The sequence below is a fragment of the Motacilla alba genome, chromosome 5, assembly GCF_015832195.1.
Source record: "Motacilla alba alba isolate MOTALB_02 chromosome 5, Motacilla_alba_V1.0_pri, whole genome shotgun sequence".
NCBI classification, from domain to species: Eukaryota; Metazoa; Chordata; class Aves; order Passeriformes; family Motacillidae; genus Motacilla; species Motacilla alba.
Genome location: NC_052020.1, coordinates 33,684,970 through 33,697,147, shown reverse-complemented (window position 1 = coordinate 33,697,147; position 12,178 = coordinate 33,684,970). Strand labels below are relative to the sequence as shown.

General features: G+C 33.2%; 1 protein-coding gene across 6 annotated transcripts in view; it reads left to right on the top strand.

Moving 5' to 3' along the window:
* The window catches only part of NOVA1 (NOVA alternative splicing regulator 1), a 139,571-nt gene that overhangs the window by 124,628 nt on the left and 2,765 nt on the right, over positions 1-12,178 (top strand). For all 6 annotated transcript variants that reach the window (XM_038138170.1, XM_038138169.1, XM_038138174.1 and 3 more), the window contains one exon: positions 11,868-12,178. This exon is cut by the window's right edge and continues 2,765 nt beyond it. In XM_038138170.1, coding sequence (XP_037994098.1) covers positions 11,868-12,178 — 311 coding nt within the window. The remainder of the gene's footprint in view (positions 1-11,867) is intronic.

Genomic DNA, 12,178 nt, shown 5'->3' with positions numbered 1-12,178 from the left:
ATCTTATTTTTGAGACAGCTCTTACCTTTTTTATTTTTTCTTTTCATATTTTTCAGTATCTTTTCTCTAAAAATAAAAATAAGTTGTCAGCTGTTCAAGTAGAAGAATATGTATATATTGTGCACAGTACTTGAGATCAGGGCAAGACTTAGATGCGAATTATTTTTCATTGTGTCTTTAAAAAGAGATATTTAAATCAAATTTACTCAGATGCTGCCTTCAAATATATTCTGTGTAAAGTATTTTTCCATGTTAATGCACACAAAGTATTGCACATTTGTAATAGGTATAAAAACATGTAATTTAAATGTGTAAATACAGCCATATTTGTGCCCCACAGCCTTGCATGAGGAGTAATTTTTTTCCCACATTAACATTTCTGTGAGATTATCGTCTACGCAAAATTATTAATAGGTGCAAGGTATGTATATTCAAGTATTGCCTGTGCCTAGTGCTTGTCTATAGATAGTTTTCCTTAATGAAGTTTTTCTTCCATTGTATGAGAAATATAACCCAGAGCACAGATGTAGGGAAACAATATAGTTTACAAATACATGGTTTAACAAGAAATATATGCAGTTTTCCTACTGAGCAGAGTATTTATGATCTAAATCCAGGATCTTCCCATTTATTAAGGACTATGCAATTGTACCTTCACCTGTCTCTTGTAATTATAGAAAAATTTTTATAAGCCAAGTTGACTTTGGTAACTGACCTAAGTTACTTTGATAACTGACCTAAATTATCTTGGTTAAACACATATAACTACATGTTTACAACAGTTAAACAAGAAGTAGATAGACTTATAAACTAAAGAAATTAATCAGCTGGGGTGAATGTTGAATTCTAAGCCAGCCAACCGCAGCTTAGTTGCAGTTAATGATATATTTCCGGAGACCTACAGCTTGATTTTATCTTATTTTGTTCTCTGATCCTTCTTAGAAACATAATGTCAGGCTCTGAGAGGAAGGTTTGGAATTGAATTGTCAGAAGACTCTATTAGCATTAGAGAGCTATGGAGTCCTGTAGCATTGCTTATTAAGTTTGGAGATGTCACAGAATCTCAAAATCAATTAGGTTGGAAAAGATTTCTGCCATCATCAAGTCCAACCAGCGATGTAACACCACCTTGTCAACCAGACCTTGACACTAAGTGCCACCTCCAGTCATTTGTTGAACACCTCCAATGGTGATTGCACCACCTCTCTGGACTGTTTATTCCAATGTTTAATTACTCTTTCTCATGTCCAGCCTGAACTTCCCCTGCCAAAACTTGAGTCCATTTCCTCTTGTCCTATCCCCAGTTGCCTGGGAGAAGAGGCTGACCTGCCACCTCACTACAGCCCTCTTTCAGGGAGTTGTACAGAGCAGTAAGGTCTCCCCTGAGCCTCCTTTTCTCTGGGCTCCCTGAACTGCTCTACATGGGACACAGTCTCCAGCTTCACCAGCCTTTCTATGGACGTGCTCTTTCTTGAAGTGAGGGGTCCAGAACTGAGCACAATACTTGTGTGTGGCCACCTATCCATCCACCCATTAGGGAAACCACACTAAGAAAACTATGTCCTTTTTGTAATCAAAATTTCTAATAATTATTATTTCTCATGACCTAGAGAGACATGGTTATATAAGTGTTTTCTGTTTAACTGTCCTCCCTTTCTCATTTGAAAACAATTTTCAAACAACATCTATCAGAGAGTGTCCCTGAGAATTTTATTGAGTAGTTCTTGCTACACAAAATCCTATTTTATTAGTTAAGGATTAATTAATACAGAAACTATCAAGCTTCTGCTGCTGGTCATCTAATGCAAAGCCAGGGGTTCAAAGGAACCATAACCCTTGGTGCTGTTAATTTGTTAGTTTATCTAGATAGACCAGGTGCATTTCACAGAAGCCAGATTTCCCTCTCTATCGTCTTTATTCCACCATATTTATTTTTCATGTAATGGTTGATGATACAATAAGTTTTTTCTTTCATTTTACCCTAATTTTGTGATTTTGGAATAAAAGTGCATGTGCAAAACTGGTGCCAGGTTATGCCAAGATGCACCATTAAAAATGCCTTGTTCAATCTTTTCTTACCTCTATATATGTAACTAAATATAGACTGGATATGGAAGATACTTCTCAGACCAAAGTAATATTATTTAGATTACATAATACTGTTAAGAGCAGAAATCTGGTTTCCGAGAAAGGTTGGAGAGTCCCTTGAAATAATTTGTAACAGAGTGTGGGTTTTGTTCCTAGATTTTGAAACGAGAACATCTTTCATTTGTTCTGTGCATCAGACTGAATTTTGACATGATTGCAGCTGGGAGATTCTAAGACATGATGGACCTGTGAGGAAGTGGGGGCTCCACTCATTGTGTCTGTGGAGAGTACAAATATGTGCATGTCTTTGTGCATTTTTTTTTCTTATTGGTTTTAAAATAAGCTGAATTGCAAAAATATTATTTAAAGAGGCACTGCTGAATGAGAAGCTTCTGTACTCTTCTAAGCTGAAACTCTTCACTAGATACTCAGTGCAGGATGACTGCTCCTACTTACATGTAAATCGAGTATTAGGCATTCTTATATAGCAGCATATATTTATTGTACAGTACTGATAAAAGTATCTATAGTAGTGATATATATTGAGATATTTGCTTAGTTTATTTACTTTTCTGTAAGTTATTTTATTAAATCATATGTCTGTGGGAATGGTGAGAAGGTCTTTTTTTGTTTTGTTTCATTGTGTTTTAAGGTTTTTTTTAATTGTTGTGTTTAGTTAGATAGCAGTTTTAAAATATTCCTCCTTTTAGAAGCTGTTTGGCTCTACCATCTTATGATGTGCTTATATCTAAAGCAAAATGGATGTTTTCAGAACAAAAAACTTGTAAGAAAAATTGTATTTATACAGTTTTTAGGAAAACATTTGGTCATTAGCTTTGTGCCATTTTTCCTTTTTAATTTTTTTATAGTGAAAAACACCATGAAGCTATGCAGAACTGTCTGTAGGGGAAAACAAGAATAAATATGCTCTTATTTTCATAGACCTGAGATATTAATAGCATTACCACAATGTTTTTAATTCATGTGAGTCTCCCCTTCCTTTCTATGGAGAACAGAGTAATTACCCCAGAATTTTAATTACAAATAGTGTAGGAGGGATGTTAGGGTTTAGTATCATTATTTTGTTTTATGGTCATGAAAACTCAAAGGTGTTCATTTAGACAAAACACATTCAGCCAGTTACACTTTTTTACCTCCTTCTTTCAAAATCTATCATTTTTTCAATCCCACAGATTCTCACTTAAAAATTTAACTTTCAGAATATCAGAATATGATAACTGTGATAGCAAAATTAGGGACTATTTGTGAACATGAAAATATTAAATATAGAAACAGGCAGTGTATTTTAAGAAAGGGGCTACAGACTATCATATTTTCTGAGCACTTTACCTGCTTCCTTTGGGAATCACAAACCTGTTGATATGAGTAACCATAATGTTCCTCTTGCTGATGATCAAACTCTCTCTTTTGGCCTCCCACAAAAGGATCACAAACAGATTTGAGCAAGAAAGAAATACCCCTGTTTTAAAGGGTCATAATAAATTTTTGCTTTCCATGCCATAGAATTGAAATGGTTCTGCTGATTCACCTTGATTCCACATCTTTCAAAAGAGAGGTCTCCTGCAGATGATATATAGTTGATAACTTAAATTTTGTTCAGAATTGCCAAATGATTCCTGAATTATTGTGATACGTATCTTGTAGAAATCAACTGTGGCAAAGATCATCCGAAAACAAAATAAAACTCATAGCCTTCTTTTGTCCTAGATAGATTGATTAATTTTAAAATGTGGTTTCCAGAGACTGATTTTCAGTATTCTTACCAGTAGTGCTGAATTACGATTTCATACTTGGATTTAAATCCTAAATTAATTTAGAAAATCTTTAGCATGCTGTTAAAATAATGTGATCTGGCCAGCAATGTCAAAACATAAAAATCTCAATGTATTTCTAATAACCAAAATTTAGTTTTTCCAAAATTTCAAGTTTTAGTCAGTTTCAATGAAAAGTGTTATTGACAGAGAAATGGTAAGTCCCTTAGCACATTTCTATTGGCTGTTCTTTCCTCTGAATTTAATTAAATTGCGTAACTAATGCATATAATTTTCTACATTGATTCTTTTAGAATAACATAATTGTGTATTCTAGCCATATTTATCCAAGCTTATACTGAAAACTGGGCACTGTTGATAGCTGTGATGCTTTGTAATATTAACAGTGTATCCTCATCTTGAAAACTCATACTTCATTCAAAGGGTTATTTAAAAATACTTTTAGTTTTCTTTTAGACTTGCATGTAAATGGCCATTAAAAACATTTTAAAAAATTAAAATAAAAAAAGGAAACATCAGCCTCCTGGAATTCAATGGAAAATTGATTCCTAGGTTATGGGCTGTCCAAGATTTGTTATTAACATCTTAGCAAATCTCTTGAATGTGTTAGCCATAGGATTTCTTCCAATGATTACTTCTCATCAAGTGCAAGTTTTCTAGTTGAAATACAGCATGTCATTCAGAGCAAGTTTATGGCTGATCCGCTACTGGGGAGTACCTGTAAAGCTCATGCATGCTGTCTTTAAAGGATTCTTTTGAGGAGTGCAGAAATGTCCTATTCATTTATGTATTTGCCGTCTGAAGCTTTGTCAGGAAACCAGCCAGTGCAATGCTTCTTTGAACAATGAGTTAATAACTATGAGGAGCCAAAGTAACATCTATGGATCTGTGACTGGGAAAGCATTAAAAAAAGGGATGCACCCACTTTGCCTCTCTGTCTGTCAAAAAGACAATTAACTTTTGAAACTGGAGTGACTTTTTAGTTCATAAGTTAGTTCCTGTCTAATGTAAAACAGTGGGAGTTTTAGTGATACTATCAGTGAGACATATTTGGTTTTAAAATAATGTACGTTATCTACATTTTATGTCAATTATTTCATATTGAGAAGTGGTTTTTTCAGCAATTGCAGTAATGAAGTTACATTATATAGTTTCTTTCAGTTAGAAGTATCCCAAATTGCTATACTTAATAGTTCTGTAAATATTCATGCATTTTTTAAACCCGTTGTTGGCTCTGTGAAGTGTTGGCATAGGTATTCATAGGACACCATGCAAAAAAATTATATAAGAAAGATGGAAAAAAAGGGAAATTTTAGATAGGGGGAGTGGAAACTTTGGTGATTTTAAAGAAAATAGAGTTAACATTCAATCATCACTGAAGGTTTTAGAGATACTGGACAGAACTGTTAGTATTCATGCTTCCTGTCTTTTTAAAAATGTTTCATCTGAACAAGGGCACAGCCAATATGGATGTCTAATTTTCTATGTATACTGCATTCTCTGCAACTGAGTGAAAATCTATCAGTTTTTTCTCTTGTGTAATTTAGTATGTAACCGGCTCATTTTTTCTTTTTTTAATTATAAAAAAGTGAAAAGTATAAATGAAGCTTCTCAAAATGCATTACACTTCTTTGCAAATGTAATTTGAAGCTCATGAAACATTAATGCATTAAATATGGAATGTTGTTTTATGCTACTGAGAAAAAAATTAGAAGAGTTAAGTTTCTTCTCTATGTTATTAAAACTATGTATCATAGACAATTCATGGAGGAGTTGGTTTACTCCATTCCCACAGTTTTCAATCATGTTTTTTTGAGGGATACTTATGAAACTATAAAGATTTTTATGTGCTCATATGTGAATGTAAAATTTTAATAATACTTTTTTCAGGACTAGATAATCTTATAAAATCAGCCACCTGTATAACCAACATTGTTTTAGCAATTATTCTTTTGGTGTACACAACTTGGCTATGCACACATTCTGCTTTTGAGAGAAGAACCCTTTCTGTTTATGAGTTAGAACCTACACACACTGGTGACAGAAGGGCAACTAAAACAGGCAGCAGAGAATATTTTTCTTGTTTCTTTAAACATGATTTGCTAGTTCCTTGCTGTGAGAAATTTGCATTCCAAATTATATCTTTAGTTAAAAGCATGAAAGAAAAATCTTAATGTTCATACTTTAAAGCGGGCAGAATTATAATTAGGTAGTTACTAAAAGAAGTGGGAGTGACTTTTTTAAGTGCCTCAAAGAGTCAAGGTTTAATATCAAATGCTAATTGAAAAATAGTATTGATTTAAACCAAAAGAGTAATTTGTGCAAAGCATCCTTACACAGTCGTATCTCTAGTAAATATTTCTCCTGCATAGTTTTGACTTTCTAAGCCTTTGACTTTCTAAGCCTTTCAGACATAAATTGTTCTCTTGTTTATTTAAGTTGAACTTGGGTTTCTATTGCATGATAGTTTTTGTGACTAAAATGAATCCAGAGGCTAGACGGAGTTTTAAAGAGTTTGAAACAATTGAGGAGCAAGAAGACTGAAAAAGAAAAGAAAAATATTTGAAATACAATGTAGCAATTGACAGTTCTAAGGAAGTGCAGTTATTTGCTTTAGAGACTGAGATATAGAATTGTGACAAATTAGGATGAATTTGTTAGATTACCTGGAATCTTTTATGTAAAGTGTTTTTCTGTTAAGAAAAAAATAAACCAGTGTTAGACAAGTAGCTGAAAGATTTAATACAAGGGAAAAGAACAACTGTTACAAGAAATTCATGGAATGAGTTATAATTACACTGTTGAAAATAAAAGAAGAAAAAGGAAACCTGAATAATAGATAAAAAAGATCCTTGGTTCATTAATCTCTGTGCAATCTCTTAGAAACACTTCACAGAAGTGGAATAAACAGAGGCTGATGCATTTAAATATTTCCACTGTTGAATTATTTGGTTTGTTTTTTCCAAGTTTTGATGCTATTTTGTATAATTAGTAATATTTCTCTTCTGGTGTAATTTAGTGCAGGCATGTGTCATGCCACCATGTGAACCTTGAACCCTAAACCCATGTTTTTCAAGCTTCTTACCATATTGTTACTCTAATTGGTGTAACAGCCATATCAAGTGCTAAGTCTTGCTATCTAGCCTGCATTTCATCCTTCCACTACATTTATCAGTGTAGACTTTGAATTAGCTGGGTGGATGTATGGTGTGAGTTTGTGATTGCCATTCCCCCAATTCTAGAGTCTGTGAGAAGTGGTAATATAATCAGACCAAATATTGTCAGAGAGAAGGAGGGCAAAGAAATAAAACAGTAGAAAAGTGAAAGGGTGGAATAGGTGAAACTTTTCTATGGGTTGTTGGAGGTCTCTACATGAGAGCAGTGGGAATGAGAATTGGCAGGATATGGGTAGTAGTGCAGATTTGATCATGCTTCATCTTCCCATGAAACTATTTAGCATTTTTTCATGTGCATTCATAGCTGCTCAGTGCAGATGATCTCAGTGGAGCACTGGGGACGATGAGAGTGGCAGAGCATAATCACCAAATATCTGGCATTCCACAGTAGATGCTATTCTGCTCACTTATCTGAGCCAGGACTTTCAGTTTGGTAAATCAGAGGACTTTTAGGCAATTCTGACATGATATATGAATGCAGCATGGGCTTATGCAAGTGGATTGTCAATAAATGGGAAGGGTTTAGGGAATTAGCTGATGCAGGGTTTAGGATTTATATGAGCTGCTCATGTGGTGAGTTAAAAGCAGTTTGAATTGTGTCTCTGGACACAGTGGTTGAGATCCCTTAGGTACCAGGCCTCTTCCTCTGAAGGGCAGAGGTTTGTCAAATCTCTGCAGGTTTCATTGGGAACTGAGGGCAGCAACCTGCTCTCCAGTTGGAGCCCTTCTTACAGACCAGGTTTCTTTGACTTTTGTCGAGGCTTTCAAAGACACAGTTTTGTTTCACTGAAACTGTACGCGGAGAAATTACTTTGTTTCTATTATATTTGTTATAGTTGGATGACTTTTGTGGGAAGAGGTATTATATTTTTTTAGCCTGATTTTTAACTTGCTTATGCTAATGTGAATAGGATGAGAGTGATGCCTGTGGAAGTAATTAATTTGCTTTGTGAGCAAGCAAATGTCGTAATTGCAATTCTTAATTTTTATAAAACTTATTTGACATGAAATAAAGGTTGAGTTACTTCCCCTTTTTTCTTCCTATAGCATTTAAAAAAAAATACATGTGTGCTTATTTTTATGCATATGTAAGCATATGTTCATAATTGCTTTAGATACTCAATCTCCTTTTTGCAGCACAAGTTTGGATATAGCCAGGAGCATACACACAAACCTGGAAACCTAATCTTCCTGCATAGTGAAAGATACCTTTATTGGATAGCTCAGAGCACTTATTTTGGGTAGCAATTTTTCACTCCTGCATCCAAATCAGTTTCTGAACCTGTTATCTGTAAAAGAAAAATAAGTGCACTCTCCAATTTCCCTGACAGACAACAAGTTAAATATTTTTTTCAAAAATGGTGGTCATGTAGGTAACAAAACCAAGTAGATAATATTTGATTTTTCTTTTTTTGAATTGTTTTGTATCATTTTATACCTTTTACCTTAGTGACCATATGGATTTTAGGCTTCAACAGGAAAGAAAAAGAAAATATTTGCACTATTTCTTTTCTACTGGCACCTAGACTGCTGTGATCTATCTAATATGTTAGATACTGTATTATTATATAGCACAACCAATGTTTGCCACAAAGACTTGATATTCCAATATACAATCAAGGGAAAGACTTAGTGAATAAAAAAAATAGATGGAGATTTACAAACTGGTAGCCAGATTAATATACTTAAATTAAAAAAAATCCTAAATATATTTTGCTTTTAAAAATAGCTATCTAAATTTTTAAATGAAATTTTAAATTAGCTGTCACAAAAACAAGAATGTTACAGCTGAATATCTCAAAATAATACAAATGTTGCTCTTCATTTCAAGAAGAGCAGGATTACTTACGTTTGAAGTAAAATGAGTACAGATGTATTTATATTTTGTTCTAACTGAATTTTCACTGGAACATAATGTTTTTGTCCAAAATAGAGGCATACTGTCTAATTATTTAATACATATATGTTTTTAAAAGATGTCCTGTATGTAAATATGTGAAATATACACTGTGGCAGGGGTTGTATTTGAAAGGGTATTATTGATGTATTCCTAAACTAATACCATTTAAGAGAGTTGTCAATGAATGAAACGATAGTTTCTAAATCAGATATTTAGAAAAGGGTATCTTTATTTCTGTAACAGACAAACATATATTAATCCAGCACATTAAATTTTATGGGTTTTTTTCAAAATGCATCATAATTTTTCTGTTGTTTGTAATGCTAAATGCAAAACCGTGTCTGGACAAGGTGGGAGTGGGTGAGTAAGGAGAACGAGATCATTCTTTTTCTCTCCTCTGATTAGACAGATAATTTTGCCTAATAACTAGAACCACCGTTAGTGGTACCCTAATGAACATTTGTGTATCAAGTGAGAAAAGTACCAGTTTCTCGTTGCAAAAATCTTTCTCGTTGCATAGAGAAGAGTTCCTTTTTAATTTTGTGGCTGAATTAAGCCATTGCTTTATTTTACTATGCCCATTCTTAAGAATAGTCCCAGCTATGTAACAGTGACCTGGATGCTCATATGTTGCATATGTAACTATAATATTACAGGTGCAACAATAGTGCCCTGGCATTAAATATCCTATTTACATCTGAAATCACGTGTATGGTTATGAGAGTGTATTTTTGTACCTTCTTATGTTTTAGGGTTTTTTCACTTAAGTTTACATAGGCACTTATGCCAATTGATCAGACATATGTACATTGCTTATTGCAATCTCCCACAGAACCTGTTAGTGTGTCTTAAACCAGTGGAGGCAATTAAATATTTTCTGTAGTATGCAGCACAAAACCATAATAATGAGAGCTGTGCAGGGCTGCATTTTTTGAGTGTTACCAAAAAAAAAAAAAAAAAACAAAACAAACAAAAACCCAAAAACCAAATAAAACAAAACAAACCCAAAACCAAAAACAAACAAGCAAACCCCCCCCCCCCCAAAAAAAATTGTGAAAATCTGGACAATTCTTCTATTTAGCAATTAGTTAATGTATTTTGTATCTAGAACTGAAATATCTAACCAAAACTAAGAGTTGTTTCTTTCTTTTTATGATAGAAAAACTAAAAAAGGTTACCTTAAAATTACCAAATACCTTGAACTACATTTAAAATTACTAGGAGGTGTCCTGACTTAAAACTAAGTCTGCCTAAAAATATATATAAAATGTGTCACTATGTATTTAAGTATATATACAGTGGGGTTTTTTTATAGAATTATTTAATATATGGGTGGACTAAATTTTTTTTTCAATACCCAACTTCCACATCACCCTTAGAATAAGTCAGCAGCTGATAATTTTTTTATTTATTCAATAGAACATGTTCTGGTTTGATGCCAATGAAATTCTAAATTAAAAATTATGTATATAATTTAAAACAATCCAGTGCAAAATACAGTATGATATATTATTATTTTTATTGTACATATTGTGTAAGTGGAAACTATAAGTGTTCATCAAGTTTCTAGTATGCTGGATTCTCAACTATATGATTTTCATGCTAGCATAACCATTGGAAATATCTAAGCTTTTTCTTGCTTTAAAAAACTTATTTGTAGGTCATGCATATTCCTTTGCAATTAGTTTGACTTTATAATGAGGCAGTAAAAAGAGACTACTAATAATAATATTTAATTGTATTTTATATTGTTTTGTTGCTATGACTTTAGATAGAATTTTGGTGAAAGGACTGAAAAGTGTTGCCCCTATGCATTTTCCACAAAATTGGGATGAATGGATATCTGAACACAAAGCTACTAAAACCAAAACTTTTGTGGAATAAAACATCTTATTAATTCAATGTCCTAAAATAGACAATACATTGAAACTTTGGGACACATTTGTAAAATGTATATCAAAACCAAAAGCTATGAAAAATATGTATAGGTACTGAATTTTTATCCTGGGCATCATTCTTTACTCATAGCCGTAAGTCAAGAGGTAATACATTTATTGACATTAATTATGTTGTGTCGGTTTGAAACTTGTTTAAACAGAAGCAAAGATAGGATTTGTAGGTAAATAACCTTTGTTTGAAACCATTTGGTAAAATTTTAAGTGTACAAATGCTATGTTTTGTACTCTCAAAATCTCAGCTCTTAGATTCTCTTTCCAGTAAAATTTAATTTCCATATGTTGAACAATAATAATATACTGTATCAGATAATGAATTTCCATACAGTGATGTGGGTCACAGGTTAAAGAATCAAGATCATGTCCTGTTTGAGACCAGCTATTTCATCTGTCCAAGGCTTAGCCAAATGTTGTTTTGGTTGTGGTTTTTTGTTTGTTTTGGTTTTGGTTTGTTCTGTTTCTTTCTTTTCTTTTTCTTTTTCTTTTTTTTTTTAATTATTGCTACTATAGATGTTTTAAAGGAAGGTAAAGAATTTCAGACAAATTTTGCCAAAGAAGTTGTTTTGCTGCATTTGCCTGGAAAGAGAGGAGCCATGTGAAAATACTCAGCTTGATACAATCTGAGATCCTTTCCCTATGAATATAATAGCTGCATTTGCTTAATCTTTTTGGTCTGAACTGTACTATGCTGAAAGCAGTATTTTCTGTGGGAGAATGATAAAAATTATTTTCCTGTTAATTTACCTTTAATTCTTCTTAATATATATTTGAAACATGCAGAGCATTAAAAAGCATGATGAGCTGTTTTTCTTTTTAATTTTTTTAACCCTTTCTTTTAAAAACATGGTAACTAACTTGCTTCATTCTTTTCCTTCCTTTTATAGGGTAGCAAAAATATTATAGTGTTTATGCACAAAGCAGAAGTATTATTTATATATATTTTTTTCAATTACAGGTAAAGATTATAGTTCCCAACAGCACAGCAGGTCTGATAATAGGGAAGGGAGGTGCTACAGTGAAGGCTATAATGGAGCAGTCAGGGGCTTGGGTACAGCTTTCCCAGAAACCTGATGGGATCAACTTGCAAGAGAGGGTTGTCACTGTGAGTGGAGAACCTGAACAAAACCGAAAAGCTGTTGAACTTATCATCCAGAAGATACAAGAGGATCCACAGAGTGGCAGCTGTCTCAATATCAGTTATGCCAATGTCACAGGTCCAGTGGCCAATTCCAATCCAACCGGATCTCCTTATGCAAACACTGCTGA